Source organism: Numida meleagris, chromosome 3, assembly GCF_002078875.1.
Source record: "Numida meleagris isolate 19003 breed g44 Domestic line chromosome 3, NumMel1.0, whole genome shotgun sequence".
NCBI classification, from domain to species: Eukaryota; Metazoa; Chordata; class Aves; order Galliformes; family Numididae; genus Numida; species Numida meleagris.
Genome location: NC_034411.1, coordinates 38,702,418 through 38,727,940, shown reverse-complemented (window position 1 = coordinate 38,727,940; position 25,523 = coordinate 38,702,418). Strand labels below are relative to the sequence as shown.

Genomic DNA, 25,523 nt, shown 5'->3' with positions numbered 1-25,523 from the left:
TGAAATGAATGAGAAATAGGACAGGTGTGTGTATTTTAATAATCACTTTGCAATGACTCAGTAATAGTGGATGGGGAAAGTTAGAGATGGATTTGAATTCTGGACTCTGCACTGTGCCGTGGCCTGGAGATGGGGAACAAAAGCAAGGACACTTGCCAAGCCTGGAGGGCTTGAGATTTCTGCACCCAAGTGCTACCAAATTTAAAAGTCAGGTGCCTCATTTCTAAAAGCAGATTTTGTTTTGTGATCTTGTGCCTTTTAGGGGCTCACTGCAGATGTAGGCAAATGATGACAGAAAAGCATACCACAGAGTATTCAAACTATCGCATCTATAACACAGTGCACTGCTTGACAGCTTTTATCCTACAGACTTTGTAGCCTGGTTGAAATCTTTTCTTGAAATCTTTCTGATTTTCTTAAAACTTAAAAAATGTGAGTCAAAACGTATTTTTAGCTGGTCAATAGTCAGTGCAGGGGATTTATTCCTATCCCACATATTTGTTTTAAATTACTTATTTTTCCTATTTTATAAAAGCTGTCAGAATTATGAATGGTGCTGCTAAAATTACTTTCAATTCACATTGCTTCCAAAAATACCATATTTAAAAAAAAAATGAAGCTGGATGACTAGTTCTTAGTTTGAGGAGTGAAAAAAAGGAGCTGCATGTTCAATATTACACTTTTCAGACCACTTACATAGTTTCCTTAGTGAAAATATTATCAATTTTATAACTCACTCAAGCCTTGATTGTTGACATCTGGTTTGGTGTGGTATATTAAAAGAAAGCTTCCCAGGACCATACTGCAGGTAGGTGTCCACCTACTGTAGTAGATGTCATGAAAATTCCTTATTCCCAAGATCTTCAGTTGGAGCTCCTGATGGTGTTTTAGAGACAACTAAGCGAAGAGGTGTGAGGAGGAGGGAGATGTATTAGTTTCTGTCTGAATTGTTCACTGGATGTAACTCTTTCACTGAATGTTGATTGGATGAAATCCTTTCTCCTATGAAAAATACGTTTCATCTCCTCTTCAGTGCAGACACAGATCTCACCCAAGAGTTTTTTCCATTGATGCTAGTTAGCTTTGTGCCACACTGCAAGAAAATACTTCCTTGGGAGACAGCAGAGAGCCTGGGAACAGCCTGGAAAAACAAAGCTCTTCTTCTGTCTGTCCTTGCAAGGAAAAATTACTAATTTATCCTCCATCTCTACAAGTGTGTCACCTTTTGCAGATTGTTGGAATACACGTAAATTTCCATGCAAAGATTTTGACTTGAGGGCCAGCCAAGTTGATAAATGATGTCTTCCTTGCATACCTTTGCCTGTGGAGTATTGGATAACATAAGCAGGGCCAATTTCTCCCTGAGACATAACACCTGGCTATAAGTAACTCCCTGTGGATACCCATGCAAATTCCAGGCTACAGGCATGGGGAGGCTGTTGGGGGAGAGGTTCTGCAGCACCTCTTTGTTTGGATTCCTAGCCAGCTTGGAAGTAAAAGAAGCAAGGGGCCTTGGTTTGTCCCAAATCTGTTTCAAGTATTAGCCTAAAACACAAACAAGGCATTTATTCATAAAGATAATACTTTGGATGATGAGGGGGAAAAACAAAGCAGAAAACAGCAGCCTGCAGTATTTCTGCATGGCAGATTAGGCTCTGAGTGTGAGCTTGGCAGTAATAGCCAAGATTTCCTTTTAGCAGCAAACCCCTGCCTGTGGAGTGGGTCTCTTAAAATGCCTAGCAGAAGAGGCAACTTAGTTTGCCACCCTGATTTGATTCAGTTTGAATCTACCCAATTCCTCTATTTAGGATGGATTCTCCTTTCCTGCCTGTCATCTCAGTCTGGCTGCCCAGCAACAGGTAAATTTGTGCTTTTGTGAAAATGCCTGTGGTGAGGCAGCATTTTTCATTCTTCTCTGACATCAAGCTCTGAAATTAAAAAATGCAAATATAGCTGGTGGGACTTTTCTTCTTCCCCAGGCTCCTCTGTTTTATAATCCTACTGTGTTTCTTAATGAGTACACTCCTTCAAGTTTGAATGTTTTTTTGCATTTTTTGAAACAATAACTTTGCTAGTTACTGGTGGTAACTACTTTTCTAGGACTGTAACATATAAGTCATATATATGAAGTATTCCTTGTGCATGTCCTAACAATCTCACATCTTTCTGTTTCTTTTTGGATTATTGAAAGACAGCACACGCAATGTACATCTGTACAGGTGATGCCCTTAGCGGCGGTCTTTCCATGCACTATCCTGACTCCGCTTTTGTCAGAGACTCACACCCATTACAGTCTCTGCTTAGGTGGCTCCACACTAACAACAGCCACGCTTCATGGCAGCAAGTGCCAAATATTCCTCATAGTACTGCAAAGCAGAATTACTTGTCTCAACTCTGAAAGGCACAGCTGAGAGAGCCAAATCAAAGCAATCTCCAAGTGATTGCAACAACTAGACAAAATGGCTGAATAAGGGAGAAAAGCCCTATCATGCTTTGTGTGAACGTATAATGCATTTTGGTGACTTAAAGTCTAATTCTAGTGTTTTGACAAAGACCTTTTTGGAAAGGCAGGGCAGCAATTTTTATTGTTTTTCTGCTGAAGGTCAAACTAAGGAGAAGTATTCTAGATTGGCCATATATTATATACAAAATCAGTCACTACAACAGTCTGAAATAAGTTCCAATAGGATTTTCTTATATTTGTTCAGCAAAATGCACTGATTATGTACAAATGCAAGGACATCGTGAAGAAACAAGTAAAATGAAATGTTGTATCACTAGAATTACTTAAATAAATTAATGGTTTTTTTTCCCTCTTGTCTTTCAGTTCTGCAAGACAATGGTGAGTTTTCTATAAAGTGCCTTAGTGAAGAGTTTTTGCAATATATTTCATGATGTATGTACAAGTTATAAATACGATGTTCTGAAGACCTACACATTTTTATATTGTTCCTATATCTATATTTTATCTGAAGATCAGGTGTCAGGCAGCTGAGACAAGCCTATGTGCTTTAATCCCTTGCTCTGGTTTTCATCCTTCACTGAAAACCTCCCACATTCTCCAGCACTCCTGACATTTCAATTCACCATTGAAAAAATAGTGACCTTATCAAGTGCTTCCTGGTTTAGGACATTGTCTCTTCTGCCATACTTCACAGACTTCAGTGGCAATAGACTAACTTAGCATTTGTTGACTTACTCAAAGTCTCCTGCTCAAGAATTATTTTTTCACAGAAACCTGCAATAAACTTTCCATTTGCTGCTGTGGAGTTTGCATATCACCCCTTCGACCACACTGTAAATACCTCCCTTCTGCAGGTCAATAGACATAGTTCAGACTGAAGGTTTTTGCAGAATTGCTCAGGACATCTCTATATGTAAGCAACAAATTTATACTGCATATCTATCTCTTGCAATCCGGCTGTGTAGGCTTACCCCTACACTGATGCAGTAGTGCACAGAAGCTCAATGTAAATGCAATACAATATTGAGGTGCCATCATAAGGAGATTTTTAGCAAGCCTATTTAATACTTATACAACTGCTAATGCTTTTTCTTCTCTTTCTTACTATAGATCATGCACTTTCATTCCTTTCCCATTGTTTTTTACTATTTACTGGATTTGTAAGTGATCTCTCATTTGTGCATTATCAGATTTTGATGTTTCTCAAATATAGTGACAAATTGCACAAACATTGTAAGCATTTGAATGTCAAACCTGTTCTGAGTGCTGTACAGGCAGTGTAAGGCTCCCATGCAGATACTTTATAATTTATCGCCACTGTTTTCTACATGCATCAGTTCATCCACATCACTGAGCGCTTTTCTCATTTGCTGTCGTTGAGGAGATGGAGCCATGTCTTAGTATGCAGGCATCCAGAGTTCAGCTGCACTACTGCTTTCTCTGAATCCTTTGCATCTGAGAAAGTAACATATTTGTCTCACAAGATTTAACAACATAAAATAAATGAAAACAGATACTGTCTAGCAAAGCAATAGGCTAAATTCTTGATCACAAACTTGAAAACAGTTACAAAGAAGAAGATTAAACCAAAGATAAATATTAGCTAGCTGTCATCTAAACCTTTTTTTCTGAGCCATCTCTTGCTCTAGCGAAGGCTACTCAGATCAAAGGTGCTGCACTGTAGACTATTGTGGGCTCTCCGCACGCAGATCTCTATATTGGAGGTTCTCTCTCATAGATAAGAGTTGTCAGGATGGCAGAAGTGTACAAATGATATGACAAAGCAATTCTAGGACCTCCACTTTCTTAATAATCAATTTAGGGAAATGCATTGTATTTGCATGGCTTGGCTGCTAATGTGATCATAAATAATGATGTAATGCATGTGCTTGTAACACGGTTCAGGCCTGTCTAGGTTAGACTGTGCAAAGCTTCTTCTCACAGGATAAAACAGCCATATTCAATTGCTGATCACATTGCAGTCTCTCTTTTTGTCCCAGACATAATGATTTTTAATGTGACCATTTCCTCATTTTTGTAGGAAAATACAATTTACATATTATGAAAGGCACTACCTGTACAGTGTTTTGATCTTGCAAATACACTTACCAGAAAGATATGTTGTTGGCTGTCAAGAATGTGGGATTAAAAGCATTAGAAAGTGAGTTGGTATTTTTTAGTTCCTTCTTTTCTTTCCCTAAGTTTTGTCACATTTATTGGCAGGACAAATCATATTAAATCAGACCACCAGTATCTTCTCACAGAATCTTCCTGGTTCTATACTGAGATAGCATAATTCCCTGTAACAATAAATCCTTAGTTTATTATGAGGGCTCCTCCAAAAGTAACGCCTCTGTCAGAGGCTGATGTTGGTGGCATGGCAGTAGAGGTTAAACCTTCAGACCAATATTCTATTTTGTTACCATGTGACAGATGGCAGCAGAGGGGCAGTCTGACAAAATGGCATCTGACATAAAAGAGCATATGAAGCAAAGGTGTGTCACTGAATTCCTCCATGCTGAAAAAATGGCACTCAGTGACATTTGTTGATCCTTGCTGAGTGTTTCTGGAGATTGAACAGTGAATGTTGGCGTGGTGAGGCTGTGAGTGATGCATTTCAGCAGTGACAACATTGGCCATGGGTCACCTCTGCTGGTGCAGATTTTTATAAGCACAGCACGCAGGCTCTTGTTCATCACTGGCAAAAATGCATAGCTACTAGTGGTGACTGTGCTGAAAAATAGTGTTTTGTAGCTGAGAATTTGCTCTATCAAATAGTGTTATTGTGCTCTTTGTATCGGTTGTACTTTCCATGGAAATAAATAGGAAACATTTCAGAGCAATCTATGTATATATCAAAAGAAGTACGTAACATTCAAAAGCAGTAGTTCAATTGTCATTGCCCTGGGTTCAGCTGGTGAACGTCCAGTTTGCTAATAACATGGTTGTCATTGGTAATCAGGGCACATCACTGACACAGGAGATAAAAGTGGATGACTTACGGTGTGCTGATTTAGGTGATTATAATATAAATGGTTTTGTGTTATGCTCACTTTGTTTCTTTCTTGTGAGTTTAAGGCTCAGTTCAATTCATTCTTGGCATCCATGGCAAATCCTGGGGTCTGCATCACATTGAAATGTATGTTGAGGAGGGAAAGTTTGAAAAGAAACTGAAAGACACAACAAAATAGGTCCTTCGCTGAGATAAATAATGAGCCAGTCTGGTGCAGCCTTTTATGTTATGTCTTACCCACAGTTATTTTGTCTTTCACATCCAGGTGTATTTTGACTCCTCCTCCTTTTTCATCTCCTCTCTTATTTAGGCTCTGGATTCTCATAATTTTCCTTAGTGCTAAGCAGCAAAAATTTTTCCTACATGCCCGGAGAATTGTCTCTGTTCCTTTCATCCATCTGTACTATCTGCAGCGGAAGTAGCAAGGATTCTAATTATGGAGTTTCTGTAGTCATTAACATTTTATAAATGAGCTTGTTTCTTTTTTGTCATGGTCCAATTCCAGCAGCAGATCATCTCACATTCCTCTCTATTAATAGCAAATTGGTAAGTATTTGGAAGTCTGAACCCAGCAGAGTTGCAAAGAACTTGTGTTCCCCATTTGGTACATTCACAAGTGCCATATCTCTTTTTTAAATAGAGTGAATGTTTGTGTACAATATACAAGCAGACAGGAGAATATCAGAATGTTAGTATCTAAGTGACAGAGAAGTAGTAATGATTTCTGTTTGCTGTTCAGTATCTCTCCTCCCAAGTTTAATATCTGGGCAGGCTGGATTGCTGGTCCAAGGCCAAAGGGATGAAGTTCACCAAGACCAAGTGCCAGATCCTGCACTTTGGCCACAACAACCCCAGGCAACGCTATGGGCTTGGGGCAGAGTGACTGGAAGACTGTGTGGAAGAAACAGACCTCGGGGTATTGGTTGATGCATGGCCGAACATGAGCCAGCAGTGTGCCCAGGTGGCCGAGAACGTCAACGGTGTCCTGGTCTGTGTCAGAAATAGTGTTGCCAGCAGGAGCAGAGAAGTGATCGTCCCTCTCTACTCAGCTCTGGTGAGGCTGTGCCCTGAGTACTGTGTTCAGATTTGGGCCCCTCACTACAAGAAAAACACTGAAGCCCTGGAGCGTGTCCAGAGAAGGGCAACGAAGCTGTGAGGGGTCTAGAGCACAAGTCTTACAAGGAGCAGCTGAGGGAACTGGGATTGTTCAGTCTGAAAAAGAAGAGGCTTAGGAGAGACCTTATCACTCTCTACTACTACCTGAAAGGTGGTTGTGGGTTTAGTGGGAAGTATTGGTGGTAGGATTACAGTTGGACTGGATGATCTTGGAGGTCTTTTCCAACCTTGGTGATTCTATGATTCTATGAATATTTTCCAAATATTAAAACAAAACAAAACCCCTCAGCACTGATCAGGCAGTCATTGACAGTTATTTTGGGCAGTAATTTCAGCATACTAAATACACTGTACTTATTTTGGGATTTGGGGTGAGAAATAAAAAGAAAAACATAATTTCTTCAGTTGAAACACAGAAAGAATGCACAGAATATTTGAATATTTCCTATACATCACGTTGAACTGGATAAAAAGTATGAAAGATGGATACGAAATGCAGAACGCAATGTCCTTGGTTGTTCCCAGTATTTAATGACTTCTATACTAACATTTACAACAAACTCTTTGATGACGTTGGGTGACTTCCCCTGAAGCAGTGAAAACAATTTTGAAACTGTGAACTATCTAGAAGCGAAACCAGACTGTTGGAACTTGTTATGTGGCACTGCGCAATGAAATGCAATTACTTTTCTGGTAATGCAGGAAGACATGGTGGTATGTCTTCAGTTAATAGCTCTTTTTAGGACATTCTGTCCAAAAAAAAAAAAAAGCAATTAATAATAAGAGGGGTAAAAATCACCATGAAACAAAATATATGTTTTCTTGTTAATTTTTTTTTTCCATTTTGCATACAATGACCTCAGAAAGAATTGATAAGTGTAAATGGAATATCCACACCAAAGTCAAGACTTTTTCAGTGACCATATACTACTGACTACTAATAGTGGGGGTATTCAATGATTAGAGCATGTGATAGGTAGATAACATTATTGTTTAAAGGTGAATCCTGAAATAGATCCTTCCTGGTTAGCGTTAAAATACGACAAAGTTGTGTTTGATAAATCATGGAGGAGATAAGAAGGGAATGAGATAAACAAAAATATATCTGTTGGCTCAATATTAAAGCATTTACAATGATCAGATAACATGTTGTTGTCTAGGTGTTGTCTTTACTGAGAAATAATATCTGCTGGAGCAGGTGTATGATCCTCTGCAAGATAAAGAAGGCTGCTTTATAAGCAAAAGGACTTGAACCAATAATCCTCCTACTGCTTAGGATTTAGACAGCATTAAGACGTTAACTGGCAGTTAAATTGGGTGAAGTTTAATGTAGGTGGTATAGATTGAATGAAGTGCAAACAGCTTATTTTCTTATCTTTATACATATTATATGCCACCAGAGGAGGGAGAGCGGGTCAGAACTTTTTAAAATATATAACATTAACTTAGATGAAGCAGTGAGTATTATTCTGTTTTATGTATATTGAAATACAGAAATTAAGGATGGCATTTCATGTAAATGTATTAAAAGTTAGAGTTGTCGTTTGGGAGATTCCTCTGTAGTACTTTTGCACTTAATGGAAGGAGACTGGCCTATGGGATCCATATCTCAATCTTGTCCAGACAACAAAAGTTTAAAATATCTTTTAAACAAAATTTCAAGTAATTCTTTACACTCATAAAGTAATGAAATGGATGCAAGCTGTCTGGGAATATCTTTTGGAATGAGCTCCTCCAGACTTAGCTAAACTAGCTTGCTCTTTGAGAGTTCATCAAGTTAGTATTTCACGTCCTCCCTTTCTAAAGTCTTAATATTGCACTGATAAGTTCTGTATTCTTCTGCCTGTCTTCTACCTTTGAATAGTTATCTTTAGCTGATGCCCTTTGCCACACACAAATGTATCATTCAAAAAATGTCTCCCACAGCTATGTCTTCAATGACCTTATTTTACACAGTTTTTATATGAGCAGCTCTTAAATGTTAGGATGACAAAAACTCTTCTTAGTTCTTGGTTAACAAAACCAGGCGTTTTTCTCCTGCTTGGCTGTCAAGAGCTTATCTCAAGCTTAGTCATGCAATGGTATTAGCTCCTTGTAGATTTAAAGCTGTGTTTTGAATCTTTCATCTGTCTCACTCGGTCGTTTCTGTTTTTGTAACCTTCCTTGTTCATGCAAATAATCTGGAAAGGAGCACAAGATAAGCTTTTCGATGGAAAGATGAGACCAAGAAAAACCTTGTCAATTCCCACATATAATCTTTTGCCCTGGGGAGTCTATACTTTTTTTTCAAGTCAGGTTCATAACGTTCCTTAAATGCTGTAGCCGTGCCCTATATGGTGATTAGAGGCTTCAGTAAATAGGCCTGAGAGTCCTTATAACCCTCTAGTCTCCTAGGAATACATTTGCTTACTGATTTTCCCTTTTTTATGCTTGTTGTTGTTGTTGTTTTAATCCTCTCTTCAAAGTTGATCCTAGAAAAATGCTATTTCAGGAGAAAAGATTGAGCAAACAGTGAGTCTTATATTTACTGCTGATGGAGTGCTGGCTTACTCCTAGAAATGTCTGAAAGAGTCAGAGAGCCTGACTTCATCTAAATCTTCAAGTCTCTATAAGCAACGCTTATTTTGTTTGACATTTTGCATATATATAAGGTATTTTATACCTAGTTAATCAGAAAAAAATGGCTTGATATTTGCGATATTTACTTCCATGAGGTGCTACGGGACCTAGATTTATGCTTCCAAGCTTTGAGGAATTGTATGCTGCATTGTTGAAGGCTTCAAACTGTTGTAGGAAAGAAAAGTGATTGAGGAAATATATACTGCTGCCTGAATTATTACAGTTATCTGAATAACAAGGCCCTAGCCACATTTGCCTCCTGCCTTTTACTACAACAAAAAGTACTTGTAATTTTAATTACTAAGAGCAAAATTCAAGTGATTTGTTAATATCAACAGAACCCTAGGACGGAATTATAGTAATGTTTTATATACACTTGAGGGAACACTGTTGGAAATAATATGCAGGAAATAAATCTGCTTTCCTGCTGCTTCACAGTTCAGTGGAAATTTAACCTGAGATCGAGACCTGGATCTGCAGGGAGGGGGAGAGCAAAGAAAAGCACAGCTACCCCTGGGGGGAAGGTTTCATTGCTCCAGATCTCAGGAGATTGATTCTGCCATCACTGCAGAGGCTAGAGCCTGCCTAATGAAGGTTCATACCATCTAGAGGGAGACGGATAGGCACATTGCCTTCTTTTGCTCTCAGGTTCCTTGTCCTTCCATCACTCAGGCATCTGTCCAGTTCTTTGCAAAGATCGGAGCATGCCTCGTCCTACTGTAAATGAGACTGAAAGCCGATGAGGAAGTACCTATCTCCTTCCCACTGTCTGATGTGCCATCCAGCAAACACATCTATGGCCATATCAGACAGGTTTGTTTGCTTGATGGAGGGTACAAATCAGCTGGATCTTCCTTCTCCAAAGAGTAAGTTGGAAGTCTCTTTGCACAAGGGTACACATTAACAGCAAACAACACATTATAGGACAAGAAGTCTCTGTGTAATAGAAAGCTGTGCTTTTGGTAGCTTATAATTTCCTGCAGCTGAAAGGAACAGGATGAATTCTGAATTCCCATGCTCTATTCCAAGCACATATAGTCTTCCCTTGCAATGAGCAGGTGCTTTGTTTTTTTTTGTTCTGAATTGGATCAGTATTCTTCTCATTTCTTCTGATTCCAAATGTGCTTGGTATTTTTCTTCTGATTCTTGTCTGAGCTGTTGCCCACCTGCCTTTGCCTTATCTTGTCTTTGGTAGTCCTCTCTTCTCAATCTTTGTTATTTCTACTTCTGCCCTCTTTTAGCTTTCCTATGATCTCATAGCTTATAGTGACCCTCATCCTTCCCATCCATCAGCTAATACTTCTGTCCTTTTTTTTAGTTTCCTCTTTAGCTGTTTCATTAATACTGTTTTTATCAAAAGTGACAGTTTCAGTGTTGAGTGCATTGAAGCTAGTGGCAAAGCTCCCATTAGTTCAAAAGAAAATCAAGTGAGTGGTGGGAATGTAGAACCATGTGCATAATCTTATTACAGATATCCTTAGTACTGTTAATTAATGATCCAGATTCATTCCCTAAAAGTATTAACTAAATCCAGTCTAGAAGTGAAGGAATTAATGATAAGCAGCAGCAGGTTTTTATAAAAAGCTATCTTGTTATTGTGTAAAATACAAGGGTTATAGCATAGAATGACACCTCTTCATGCTTATAGCCATTGTTGCATAAGTACTAAATTTTAAAATTCTAGTCCAGCATTTTAAAAAAGTCATGCTTGCTTTAACAGAATCTGTACAGATTTAGCAATTACTGGCTAGCAAAAGACATCAAGGAAACATCAGACTTGCTTTCTTCTCCTACCACAAGAGAAAAACAGATATTATCCACCAATGGGACATTTGTGTCCCAAAGAAGATTGTGGAAATCTGCTTTTTGCAGCAATATGTAAATTGCAAGCTCTTAAAGGCTGGCAGGAATCAAGCTGACGAAGGATAAAAGTTGTGCATCATACAGTACCTCCACAAGCACCACAAATAGCTTGTGCTGGTGAGTGGATGGAAAAGCAAATAACTGTTGTAAATTCGTGTGCCACAGTGTAGTCCCAGCTGAAAATAGAGAGGAGCTCTGGAGTGACAGAAGGAAATGATCATTCTCTCACCTGGTCCTTTCCTGATCTCCTTCACAGGCCTCAGGCTGTGGTTTCCCTACCTTTGCTGAAATCCAAAGCATCTACTAGATCATCTCATCAACATTTTTGTCAGTGGGTATGAAATTTTTTAGAGATAAGCCGATGCTCCCTGTCTCAAATTCCAGTCTCAAGAATTTAGGAATTCCCAAATTTTTGTTTGTTTTAGACTAAATAATCTAAAAAAATGTAATGTTACAAGCCGGCCTTGTTTGTTCGAAGTACATTTATTGGAAAAGTATTCCATTTTTTCTCAGTCTCGTGAAGTTTTTTGAGGATTACTACACATGTAATATTACATTCTAGGTAACAGGTCCAGTTCCATGTAAGATGAGCAAGAGCACAGGATTATTTGGGCTGGAGAATGATCTTTACCGCTTGTGCATTCATCTGACGTGGCTGCACTGAAATTTGTGTAATTAACCCAATTTTATGCTGTTATAAATAGGGCTGTATCCATCATCTTTTTATGAAGAACCTTCCTTCTGAAGGAACAGAGCAGCCCTCCTACACTTCTAGACCCAGCTTCAACCTGGAGCAAGCAGCTCACTTGCCATTTTGAACCCTGCTCTCTAATCAAAACTCCCATGACCTTGAAGTAGCCCAAAGGACTTAAACTTTCTCAGTGGTGTTTTTCATGCATAGGAGGCAATATACCTTTGCTGTAGGTATTAATCTGACCTTGTTTGATCAGCAATGCACATACAAGGTAAAAATTATGCAATCTATAAAGATTATGAATCAGTTTCTGAATACCTAGAATTTTGGTCTACAAAATGCTGTTTTCAGTGTCATTTCAAAAACTCAGATTTAGTGTATGACTTAAAGGTTTTAATTATTCTTGCACTAGTGATTAGCTGCAGTAATAATAGATTCTCCCTTTGCACTACTAATAAATTCACTCTCTTTATTAAGAAAAGGTGATAAAATATAAATACCAACATTGTTAGGTATGCTCTGAGAGTTTAATAACAGTAATGCTTGCCTTAGAACTTTTCATCATAGGATCTCCAAACCACATTAAAGAAGTAGCTAAGTTATGTCCCAGGATACTCATGAGTAACTTGTGACAGAAATGTAACTCACACTCTTTGTTATGGTAGTGGCAGAGACTGAAATGGAGTAGGAGGACCCTGATGCTGCTACTCTAAACACATACCATCAGGTGCTTTTCTATTTTATAGTATCTAGAGAGAACCATTCCCACCCCAGTATTCTCCCCCAGAATCTTGGGACAGATATTTTTCAAGGAAACAGGCTTATATTGCTTTCTTATTTTGTATTTGGGGCCCAACTGTATCCACATCTTCCTTAGTAATAGTTAAAAGAAGGAAGAGAAGTTCTCCCAAAGAGACAGAAGTAGCCAGTGGCCTCCGGAGGAAGCAGGTCGCCTCTCCAAGAGTGGGAAACTGGAGTGATTGGGACTGCAGGGTAGGGAGGACATAATTACAAAGCACTTGGTGCTAAAAGGTTCATCTTGTATAATGTCTTTTAAACAAAATCTACACTTGAAGCAGGTACTCAATGTGCCAAACTGAATGGTCTCTCTGAGGGCAATCAACCCAGGTACTTACTTAAAATATCAGTTAGAAGCTGCCGGAAAATTAACCTGTTGCTTCCATAGAGGTGACTTGCTGCTCTGCAGAATCTTGCTTGGAGCCCTGCAAGGACAGGCAGAAAATCTGGGAAGAGGCTGTGTCTATGGCTTTATTTTTCAGCCTTATCTTAAATTCTTCTAGATATAGCACTGATGGCATGCCCAGGTAGAAACTGAAAATCAGAGGGCAAATACTACGAGAACTGGAGAGCTAGCGAGGTGATCAGCTTCTGGACAGCTTCAGCACATTTACTTTGAAGCAATAAATTGTGAGGTCTAAGGTACCTCCAAAAAAAAATTCCAGTACTAGCTGTTAAGGGTTTTGATGGAAAAGAACAATTAAAAAAAACAGTTGATATGAATGTTTTTATCTGATTGTCTCTGTAGCATTATAAGTGGATGCAGCGTTCCGTTCACATTACAGGCTTTTTTGTACTAGCACTGGGAGAAATTTGACAAAGAAGAGGCATGAGAGAGAAGAGGGAAAGACAAAGGAGAAAAAGTAATGAAGGTACATAAACAGTCACAAGAAAGAGGAAGTGCAGAGTATACAAAGGAGAAGGGCAAAAAAAGTGTTGAAGTTTTTAAAATCCATTTTCCCGGTAAAAGGACAACAAGGGACCTGCTGGCTCTTACGCACATTTGGATGTTGTGATGGCAGCGATTTTCTGCCTAGCAAACAACTGGCAATTTATTTCTGTAGGCTGAAACTCCCTCCAGTCCAAAGACCACTGGGAGTGTTTACATAGTACCTAACCTTTGTTTCCAGGAGCTGGTAGTAAAACTTAAATTTAACATAGAGCCCACGAATTTCACTCCAGAGCACTGTCCAAAAAGAAGGTGAGTCAAAATACAGAATATTATGTACATTGTACACAATTTTGTACAGTACAAAATACAGGCTCAGAAAGGCCTTCTCTGAATTATCTTTGGATGACCATTTTCCATCTAATTTTTTTGGTTTTTTTTCCTGCCTAATACTACTTGCGCAGTCAGTGCAAAGTTCTCTAAGTATTCAGGTGAGAAGGAGAAACAGATGTGATTCAGCCTTCAGGTCTCATGGTCTCTGCCTGTGTTTGAGACAGGAAGCATATGCTCCATCTGTTCTTAACCTTTTCTTTGAGGACAAAAGCCTGCCTCACTGATGGAACTTCTTTCTCTTTTTTTTTTTCCAAGCTTTTTCCAACAGATTTTTAAATTCTGTTTTCGTATATTCCAACTTCTGATTTTAGAACCTATTTTTTCACGATGCTAGAAGCATGAGCCATGGCCAAACATTGTTTCCTGGCCTTTGCGTCTTTTCTAGAGGAGCCAGCACCTCCTAATCTGGGATGTTACAGCAGTAGAGGTTTTGCACAGCTTACAACTGTTTCTAATGCTAGAAATAATGCACAACTGCATTTAAATTCACTTCACATCCAGTGCTTTACACAGACAGCTGGTGAGAAGTTAGATGGTAGTGAAGAATGCAGAGGCGATGCCCAGATATTTGTAAAGCTGCCCAGATATTTGTAACACTGCGTGTATCCTAGATAACAAGAAGGCTAAGAAATAGTTGTTGCTGAATTGTGTTGATATTGATGATATAATGATTTATTTTGTATGATTTGAGGTTATAAAGGTCTTGTAGTAAGGCAGCATCAAATACGGCTGAGAAAAAAGTAATAGTCTGATAAGCCCAGGAGACTCATTAAGAAAAATGCCAAACTGCTAAGAGACGAGAACACTTCTTTCTTGTCTCCAGACAAAACTACACAGGGAACTGCTAGCTTTGAGAATCAACATTTGAAATGGCCAAAAAATGACAAGAGGTAGAAGGAGAAGGGTTAGTGGAGTTGTCAGGAGCAGCAGAGAAGAGCAGCTTCTACCAGACAAAACTGTTTGAGCCTGCTGCTGTTTTCAGAGAATGACACACTTTAAGAAGGCAAACAGGCATTTGAAATATTTTAACGTTTGACTCCCTTCTAGTTTCTCCTGTGTTCCCACAACTAATACCAAGAAATACTGTATATGTAAATAGTCTGATCACTGTATTAATTATAGGTTGCTGCTCTTAAAGGCAAACCTTGCAGGTACTATATGGTCTTGGAAAAAAATCAGTTGCCACATGATGGGTTGTTTCTGAACCACCTGGCCCAAAAGGGGGCATTCCAGCTAATTTGCACCTGCACAGAGGCAAAAGTGCAGAGCCCATCAGCTGAAGGAGCTAGATGGGAATTGTATGGCCCTTCTTGTACACAAATCCTGGAGAGTTTCTCAGTAAGTGCTGGAAACAGTTAATATTTTAAGAGATTTGGAAATAAAATTAATCAGTGCTGTCTCCTCCTGTAGTGCTTACAGCAGTTATAAACAGAAGGTTAAAATAAACGTGAGGGAGATATTCTCACCAGGACTTCACATCCACGTCTAAGAACTGTTGGGTGTATATACAATCTGCAGCATTTAAGAACAACTGTGATTTGACTGCTATCTGTCGTGCTGTTTATCTGATCAAATTTGAAGAGAAAGCACTCAGGAACAGCAATGAATACAGCAGTCTCAGTTCAGTGTGGCCTGAGGAACACCTCTAGCCAGTCAGGTTTTATTCTTTCCTCCAGTCTCTCGTTCTATGAATTCAAGACATCATACCTAAGTAACTGACCTGTTTAGGAACAGGGAAGATTTGAAAGACATCATCCTTACAGCTAGGTGCATATTACTGAGAAAGAAGCGTATGTGAGTTTGACAAAAATGTGAATTTGTTTTGAGTGGATGACGGTTGTAAATACAGACAGCGTGCAAACAACACTGGTGGCTGGTCACCAGACAGCACAATGTAAATGCATATTTCAAAATGAGAGCAGGACAGCAAATGTCACTTCCAAAATAGCTATTATTTGCTTTGGAAAAGCATGTTTGACATGTTTTTTTAGTTGGAAAATGAAACAGATTAGAAGGTTGTTAGGCAGTAGCCAGACAAAACTAACACTGCATTCAAATAGACCTAGCTCCTCACAAACAGGCTAATAATTGTTTGCGGAGAATATTCTACAAATCACTTCAAATAAATGAAAGGAAAGGACGATCTGTTACTGGACAGACTGTGGGCAGTTTAGGTTTCTAGCTAATATGCAAGCATGTATTTGGCTCCTGGCAGATTGATTCCTTTTCGCATAAGCTGGAGTCTGTTACAAAATTGGCTACACAAGTACAAGTCCTCACTCCACTTCCTTTAGGGTTGCTAAGCACAACAAGTGATTGCCCTCCATGGTAAGGCAAGCACTTAAGTTAATAAATGTCCTTTTAATGAGTACACTAAATAGGAAAATGTCTGAACTGGACAAATACCAACTATACACCTTTTTCATGTTGGTTAATCAAATTTGCTAATAGGATTAAAGTCAAAGATTATAGCAGACATAACTATGAGAATCCATTTTTGTCTCAAACATACCTTTCTAAGTCAAAAAGAAGTTATGATCCACAAGCTTAAAGGCAGCATAATAACTTGTTGTTAGCATCCTCGTTTACATGTTTATCTGATAAAGAAAATAACTGAACATAATTCTTACTCTAAATTTAAGGGTAACTGACAGTGACAAGAGCAGCTCCATAAGCCCCCATCACACAGAAGCCTGCCTGAGCAAATTCCAGCTAGCCCATCCCAGATTTTTCTTCTGACCTTCTTTTATTCATATGAAGTGTCCTTGCTCTGTGTCAGAAGCGAAGGTCTGCTTTCTCTCGTTTTCAAGCTTTGAGAGTTTTTTCTCCAAATTTGTAAGCTATCTGCAACCGAAACATTCACCAGCTTTTCCTCTGTTGCCTCTTAAACACTGGAGGGATATTGTAGGGAAAAAAAGCCACAAACTCAACTTTAAATGTTACCAAGTGCATCAGCTTTGCATTGCTTATACTGTAAGATGCCTACTATAAATTAAATTAAGTGCAATCTAGCAGCAAATGCGTTAAGGCATAGGGAAGTAGGGAGGTTGCACTGTGATCCAAGTTACAGAAAGTAGCAAGTGTGCTGCCAAGCACAGCTCGCACTTTTAAAGCCCTTGGAATACAGTCCTCAGGCACACAGTTCTTCATTAAATAAACACAACTTTTTGTTACTGTGGTATAAGGCTGATATTTTAATGCAAGAGAAAGACAGGCCTAGCGCGGATCTCTGGTTGCATTTGCACCTGCAAGGACAACAAGAGTAATCAGAGACAGGTGGAGGTAAAATAATGTGAGATGGGGGTCAAGCACAGCCCTATCAAACTCCATGAGCCCTAACTAGCTACACCTGACACACACCGGGGAAACAACGTCAGAAGCCAGCAAAGCAGTTAAAGGTCCTATTCCCAATCTGGAACCAGTGCTGGTTGGGCACTTGTTTGTGGTGCCTTTGAAAGCTGAACACTGAGGAGAAGACTCCTGAGTGCTGTGGTTGTACAAGTTGTTGGGAGAGAAGGACAAGGACAGGGGAGATTTAGGTTAGATATTAGGAGGAAGTTTTTCACACAGAGGGTGGTGACGCACTGGAACAGGTTGCCCAGGGAGGTTGTGGATGTCCCATCCCTGCAGGCATTCAAGGCCAGGCTGGATGTGGCTCTGGGCAGCCTGGTCTAGTGGTTGGCAACCCTGCACTCAGCAGGGGGTTGAAACTCGATGATCTTTGAGGTCCTTTTCAACCCCAGCCATTCTATGATTCTATGATTCTGCAACAACAACAGCAGTGTGGGAGGCTAAGATACTTCTTGAGTGTCTCATACTGTCTGCCAGCAGCGCACCTGACCACCAACATGGCCTAAGCCAGTGGAATTCCAGCCAGCCACGGGAGACAGTTGTTGCCATAAAGTCTTTGACATTTGGAGTTTTAGCCATAAATAGAGTGCTGCAAGCTTGAAACTTGTTAACAACCCTGCAAATGTTAAATATGTGCACAGTTGAGTTAGAATAATGTGCTATCAAAAAAAGAATAAAAATCATGAAAAAATAGGTGAATTATTATGTGAACAGTGCCATCCTCCAAGTAAAATTATGTACTTGTTATGCCTTACCAATGAAAAATGAGAGCATAAACCTTGAAGAAGGGAAAGAGTGTTAAGTGCCCAGCAACAAAGAGGACTTTCAAATAAATTAACTTTTAATTTCTGGAAATGTCCTAGTGATGATAAGTTACAACCAGTGGAGAAGTCTGATTTTTCTCTGCCTTGCACAGCCACTTGCTTGACATTTGGCTGTGAAATGTTGATGTGACAGTTTCCTGCCTACTTTGCCCAGGTTCAGATGAACTGGTAGCTAAGCTCGGGGCAGAAGCAAGCCCAGCTTACCTGGAGTCTGCCCCTCCCTGGTGTCACTTGGTTAGCTGAGCCTGAGGGAGTCACCTCAGGTCTGTGGCTGTGGGATATTTCATGGACAGAACCATGCAAGGTGAGATTTGCCTCTCTTTACGTAACGTCTTTCAAAGATCAGAAACTATTTGGACTCCTAGATGAAACAGACCAGTGAAACAAGATGAACCCACAGTTTCCAATACAGCTCTGATCTGTAACATCATAGCAAAATCCATGGATCAGATAATCCTATGAGGACAGCCTGGAAATAACCCTGAAAGCCAGCTTTTCATTTGACCAAGCTGGGCCTTTGTGGTCTTTATGCTAAGCACACCAGTAAACTTTCCAAAAGAATCCTGTGAAAGGAATCTACAGATGTTCTGGTAAAGTTCATCCCAAAGGCTGATGTTGAAGAAGCGTAGGAAATACAATGCAACCCCTTGGCTCTGTCTGCCTGCAGATCAACAGACAAGACCTTTGCAGGCCAACAGCCTGAATGCGATTCCCCAAGAAAGCTGTAGATCCTAAATAGAATTAAGTGGTCAGCCTGCAGGAGGACGGTGGTGTTTTCCCACAGCTTACTAACCAGCCCGCTAGGGCTGCTTTTCTAGAGCAAATATTTGTATAATTAACAAATACTTTGGAATGTTTGGGGAGTATTGATGGCTGCCCGGCCTTGTTTGCAAAGTATGCTCATTTTAATCTGACCAAGTCTTGAGAACTGTTGAGTATTTGCATCTTGGTCTGCTGATACATCTCATATTTGAAACTGGCAAATGTGCTGAGTGTTTTCATATCCATAGCAGAACTCCCTAGGAATCAATGCTGCTTGGCATCTTGCAAAATCTGACTCTTGGCTTAGAGCTGTATGATTGTTTTATATGTTTCATATTCATTCATTAGATTGTGTACTCTCCTGGATCCACTTGCATTAAGTCCTGCTAATTAATACCAGCTATGCTTTCAGAAGGGAAAATCTACCACAAAATGGTAGTGTATCATGACTGAGGGGTCTTGAAATTATTTCTGGCGAAGAAACAAACAGCATCATGTAACAACCTGCTACACCTGAGCACCATCCAGTTGCGAAATCACCTATTTTATTTAATTTGTGTGTAGGTACTGAAGCATTTTTAATGCCTCCAGAAGAAGTTAGTAAGCTGTGCTAAGAGGGCTGCAGAGTGTGCTGCTGCAAGTGTGGGAATATTATTGATAAATCAGCGGTGCGCTCTCATCTTGAAAGCCGTGATTAATTTTGAGCTCGCTCACCCAGTAGAAACAGCCGTGAAAAGAATGGTGGGAATTGGCACAGGATAGGGACTGGACTTGGTTTTGAAGGAAGATACGGGAGGGATGAAACAGGGGCAAATAAAAGCTGTTTGGAGGTTGCTCCGGAGGTAGGCTGAGCGGAGCCCCGAAGCCGGCCGCCCGCTCCCGCGGCACTCCCCGGGCGGTGCGGGGCCGGGCTGCTGCGGGACCGCCACAGCCGCAGTGCGCCCGGGCCCGCTGCGCTCCGCCGGGGGCTCCGCCGCGCCCCTCGCCGCGGCGTTCGGCCCCCGCCTCGACCCGGGGGCGGCCCCGGGAGCCCTGGGGGGAGCGCGCCGTGCCGTGACGTGTGGTTTGCAGCAGCCCCGAGCGGCAGCGGGCGGGCGGGCGAGCCCCAGCCCCCGCTGCCGCCGCCGCCCGGTGCTGCAGCAGAGGGCGGCGGGCCGGGAGCCGGCGGGCAGCCGCGGGGCCGTGCCGGGAGCGCCGCCCAGGAGGGCTCCGGCGGCGCCAGGATGTAGGCGCGGGGCGGCGGGGAGCTGCCGCCGGCGACGGGCTCGCCATGAAGAAGCACTCGGCCAGGGTGGCCCCCCTCAGCGCCTGCAACAGCCCCGTGCTCACCCTCACCAAAGTGGAAGGTAACGCCGCCGGACGGGGTCGGGGCACGGGGTTCGCACCGCGGGGGGACGGGCGGGCGATGCCCGCTCTGCTCGAACGCGGCCCCGGCTCTTTCCTTCCCCGCGTCCCGTCGGAGCCCGGGGCGCCGGGAGCGGGTCTCGAGCCTCAGAGCAGCACCTGCCGGTGGGAAGCGACGGGAGGGAAGGAGGAAGGGAGCAATGGTGCTGGAGAGCGCTGACTGCGCGGGAGGGACGGGGACACGGCCTCGGGCAGTACCCCCTTCGAGAACCTCGTCCAGGCATCTGTGTTCGCCTCTGGTGGCCCCACCGGCAGGCGCTGGGGCGCACCTGGGGTTCTGTGGCCAGGATGGCAACTGAGAGCCTAGCAGCGGGGAGGGCTTGTCAGCCTCTCAGGGATCGCGGGACCTCCGGAGGCTTCCAGGGACCTTTAAAGGGGCTGGGTGTTCTCAGGAGGACTGCGCAGAGTGCCCCAAAACTCTGGGCATAGTGAGCGGGAGGCCTGGCTTGAGGAGCTGTGGTTTGGAGTAGAAAGCTGTAGGCTACGTCCAGAGCAGGGCAAGGGACGTGAGTGAGGGCAGAGAAGTAAGATATACAGGGAAAGTGGAGGAATGTGGAGGTGTGGGTAAGGAGATCACCTGAGAGTGGATGTGGGGCTCAGTTCCTGCAGGGAGAGAAAAGAGGTTTGGGGAACCCATGGGGAGATGTGGGAGTTGGCTGGGAGAATGAGGTCGGTGGAGAAAACGGTTGGCTGAAAGGAATGGAGGGAGAAGCAGATGGGGACAAGCAAGAGGTGGCAAAAAGGGGAAGAAGGAATCCAAACCAAGAATGAAAGAACAGTATGGGATAAAATGTGAAAGTGAGATTCCACGGAAAGTTCATGAAGAAGGAAAAAAAAGTTATATTGAAAAACTGATGGGAAAAGAAAATTTGTAGTGATATATCTGTGGAGAAGAAAGTAATAAAATGGAAAAATGCCCAAGATGATGGGGGAAGCAACTAAAATCAGCAAGAAAATTGAAAAATCAGGAGTACCTGAAGGCTGGGATTTTGGTTCATGAGGAATGCAGCTGTTGCATTCTCTCAGCATAAAAATCTCCTGGTTTAAAGGTAGGGGAATGGATCTAAATTTTCTGACTGAAAGGAGAAGTCTGATTTTCATTTCACTGTAATTATAGTTTTTAAAAGCCCTTGGAGTTAGCTCCTGTGCCCAGCAGTTTTACTCCCAAGGTTTTGTATCAGAGGGTCCTCTGAGCTGGAAGCATGGCTTCCTTTCTTTTGGTGCACTGCACAAGCTTTATGAATCATAAATAATAATAACCTACTAGGCTCTAGCTTTGAAATGTGGGTCATGCTGCTTTTTTACCAGTTCAAATACAGTTTATTACCTACCTTATATAGACACAGAAGCAGAACAACCTTTCCCAGTGCTGCAGAATTGAATCTTTTCAAGCATGTCCATGTCTGCTGTGCGCACCAGCTCTCTGATACCATATCACCACCCACCGGGGACTTTGTTGACCTAGTTGGGCTTTTCCTTCCTTAGTTTAGGCTCTTCTTTCTGTTATTGCTGAAGGCAAAATCTAAATTGTTTTGATGGTTTATCATAGAGACCAGGGGTTGTATAGAAGCAGGTAAGGGTTTCCTTTGCTGTTTATTTCCTTTTGATGAAACTGACAGGATCCGTTTGAGAGCTTCTCTTTCCAAATCAATTGACAACATTTCCTTTCAGACCAATACTGACTGATTTTGCCATCTGGTGCTCAGAGCCATTTGAAAAAGCCAGGATGTAGTCATAGACTAAAGTGAGACAGTGGGCGTACAATGGACGGCTTTCTTTGCTGAGTCTGTATGTCAGGCAAAGGTTTGTCTTGCCAGCTTTCTTTTGTAGCTGACATCCTTTGCAAAGGTGTAGCCAATGCTGCAAGACAACTTCTGCTTCATAGTTATGCTTATTTTCTTCCCTATCAACTACTACCAAAGCCTTTCACAGATCTTTGGCAGAACCTCAGGGAATATGTCTACGTGTAGGACAGTTAGCAAAGAGGAGCCTTTCATTGATATGCATTGCTATAAAGCCTTCCGGCATTCCCCCTATATTTCCTTGTGGTGCAGTAGCTTCTTTACTTGAAAAGGAAGATAAGGTCTTTGTGCGCCTTCAGGAACGTGACTGCCATTTCAAATTATTTCAGACATTGAATCATCAGTATGCACTGAGCCTGCTGTTCTAGCACTTTTAAAGACAACTGTATCTCCACGCATCACTTGGGCAGGCAGTAACCATACCGTGTGTTTTCTGTGCCTGGCACCATTGCACACACTTCACATTTTGAGAAGTGTAGGCTCAGTGCCTGTTTCGTGCTTGTCTGTCTTGCTGCTGATTGTTTTTATCACCAGTTCCTATCCAACTGGCTGCTTTCATAATCTTTTACATGAAAGTTCCACGTACTTGGAGGACTGTCTTCCCGTCTATGGAAGGGCAAAAATTTCCATCCCTGCTCTGCATCTTGGGGTTTTCCAGAGAGGTGATGCCATCATGAGAAGGGCCAGGACAATCAATCACCTCACCAGAGAAAACCCATCCTCCTCTTAATTAAGCCCTGTGGACAGCTCCTTATTCTCAGGCTTCTAGCACCAACAGAATGGTACTGCAGCCTCCTCATGTAGCACATGTCCTCTGCACAGTCAGGAAAAGAAACTGGTGATACCTGGAGTTGCTTGTAATGCAAATGATACCTCTCTGTTATTACACATGTATGTCTAAACTTAGTTGCTGTGGAGCCAGATTCTGCCACATGCTTATTTGGAGTAACTTTGTTTGCATCGTTGGAGTTACAGGAAATTTGTACAAGTACAAATGGGAAATAAATTTGGCCTCTAATATATTTCCTGCCTGCAGGGAATTCATCACAAATGTATCAACACTGTAATCACTTTGGTAATAAATCTTTTTAGTTTCTTCAGCAAGCACAAGCTGAAGATCTCAACCACAGCAAAAACCTTCATGAGTGGCAGTATGCTTCCTTCAGCTGCACGATTCTAATAATTCTCATTTTGCAGATGGGGCAGCCAAGAAACTGCAGAATGAAGCAGCTTATGTGAAAACAAGCAGCACATCTTGTCACAGAGCAGGCAGGGAAAGAGAGACCCCAGCCCTGAATTTGTGTTCTGGCCTAGGGAGGGCACTCCCATGAAGGCACCTGTGGTCAGGGTGCCAGAGGACTTCTTTTAATGAAGTTAATGATTTCCTGCATGTTCCTAATTAAACTTCCTTTTTTGAGAAAGTAAATTCAAATGCTGTATAAATATATCTCTGCATAAATACTGTGCTGCTATTATCAGCGTTCTGTTGGTGTCATCTGAAGGTTTTGGCAATCAGACAGTGTTTGTTCTTACTTTGACTGAGCATTAAGATGGACCCCACTGAAATTTCACCTGGAAGTAAGCATTTGTTGTGGAAGAATTGTGCCCAGCTGTCTTTATATGAAAAATATACTTTGTAGAAGCATATAGTGCTTGCGTAATTGTAGGAAGGAGAAGAAGTGGGAAAGCAAAACAAGCTGGTGATTCAGTGGTTCAGCCATGGCTGAAGGTTTGCTCGTGCTTCCCCGCCAAAGCAGCCTTTGAAAGGAATGCATGCTGGCTCCTCCATGGAGTAATTTATTTGCAAAATGTCTGCTTTTGTTCAGCCTATCTTCCTGCACTGAAGACAAAAATAACTGATTCTTTGATGTGAACATTTGCAATAAGGGCAGAGACCACCAAACCCACCCTGTGCTTGCTCCACAGTTGTTGTAGCAGCTTTCACTCTCTCCTGGCTGGAGTTGAGATTAAGTATATGATCTAGGGGTGAAGCTAATGGTGACAACAGAGGGAGGCTTTGCATACAGATATGGGAATTAATGGAGTTGTAATTTCTAGCATTTCTGCTTCTCTATTGTACCTGTCAGCATGTGCTCTGGGTAAAGCCCAAAGTAAAGTCAATGTAACTTACTCCTTTGATGGAAAAGGGGCACCCTCTTTCACATCCATGTACTGTGTGGTAAGTGCATATAGGCAGTAATTACACTCTAGTTTCACCCCATGTAAACTTTTGCCCATTTTTCCTATATATTGTAATATTTTCAGTTAATGCAACAGTGTATTTGAGCAGATATCCAAGATCTTGTTCCAAAGGAGCAAGGAGTTTCTTGTTTCATAACACCTGGCACCCTTCCCACATGGCGCAGTGCTTTCCTAGTCCTTAAACAGTCTCAAAATGAGCTTCTCTGAGCTGTGCTAGGCTTACTCACTGGGGATTCCTGCCAGCTCATCTTTGATCATGTCCCACTCGTTTTCTATACCATCTTGCCTGTGCAAAATCATGAGCTATAGGTTTAGAGGTGACTCATTACTTCTGCATTGTGTGTCTTCTCCCCAAATGATACAAAAATAAAAAGAATGTAAAATTTTGATGTTACTGAACGAATGCTAGAGCAGGAGCTTTAATGCATCATGAAGCAGAAAGTAAATAATTAAAGATTTATCCAAGCTGCCTTACTTTAGTGGCTGAAATGAACAAATATGTATACAGTATGGACAAACAATATTTTCATTTACAGTGACAGAGCTTAAGAATAGCAGCAACCATTGGATAATCTCAGATTTTCACAGATCACAGACCATTGCATTTCACCCATGTATCTCTAAATGGAGCAAGGTGCATTTTCTACTCATCTTGAATTGATTTAGGCAGTTGATCTGAAAAAATAAGCAGATTACCAATCCGTCTATTTAGTTATAGATTTCTTCCATAAGAAGGTCGAAAAAGAACTACTTAAAAATAAATATTATTACCACAGTGCATCATGTGTTGTCACCTATTTCAATAATTTTTGTAGAAGAAAATGTTGCCCCTCTTTTCATAACGGCAGATAATTGTAGACAGAATGATACGTAGCATAGAGACACTTCAGTATAAGAGCTGGAGTTTGGAAAAGACTAGAAGTTCAACATAAAATTCTATGATTGCTCAACAGATATTTCCCAGCCATTTCCCAGTTACAGGGCATATATGTATACATTTGTATGTAGCTGTCTTAGCCCATTATACTAAGCACAGCACATTCACTTACATACTAAAGTGGTTCTCTCAACTTGGCTAGAGTACCATCAACCTTTAATCCAAAACCCAGTTAATCTTCTTTAATTATAAACTGTGAGATGCCAGTGCAGACCTGGACAGCATCCTGCAGAAAGAGGAATTTGGCCAATAAGAGAGTAGATTTACTTTGTAATCATCACTGAGTTTTGCTGGCAGTCATTGCAGCATTAGATCAAAGGCAACAGAAAACAAGGTGTTCTTAGCAGTGCAGAGCTGGCTTGCTTTCAGGCAGAGATGCCCACCAATTGTGT

General features: G+C 41.4%; 1 protein-coding gene across 6 annotated transcripts in view; it reads left to right on the top strand.

The window, feature by feature from the left end:
* Positions 1-25,523, top strand: part of SLC35F3 (solute carrier family 35 member F3) — a 152,369-nt gene that overhangs the window by 78,932 nt on the left and 47,914 nt on the right. The window contains exon 1 of one of the 6 annotated variants that reach the window (XM_021392559.1): positions 19,992-20,132. The exons of the other annotated variants lie outside the window; for them this stretch is intronic. Within the exon in view, the coding sequence (XP_021248234.1) occupies positions 20,057-20,132 (76 nt within the window). The 5' untranslated portion in view covers positions 19,992-20,056. Of the gene's footprint in view, positions 1-19,991; positions 20,133-25,523 lie in introns of those variants that run through there. 6 annotated transcript variants of the gene reach the window in all.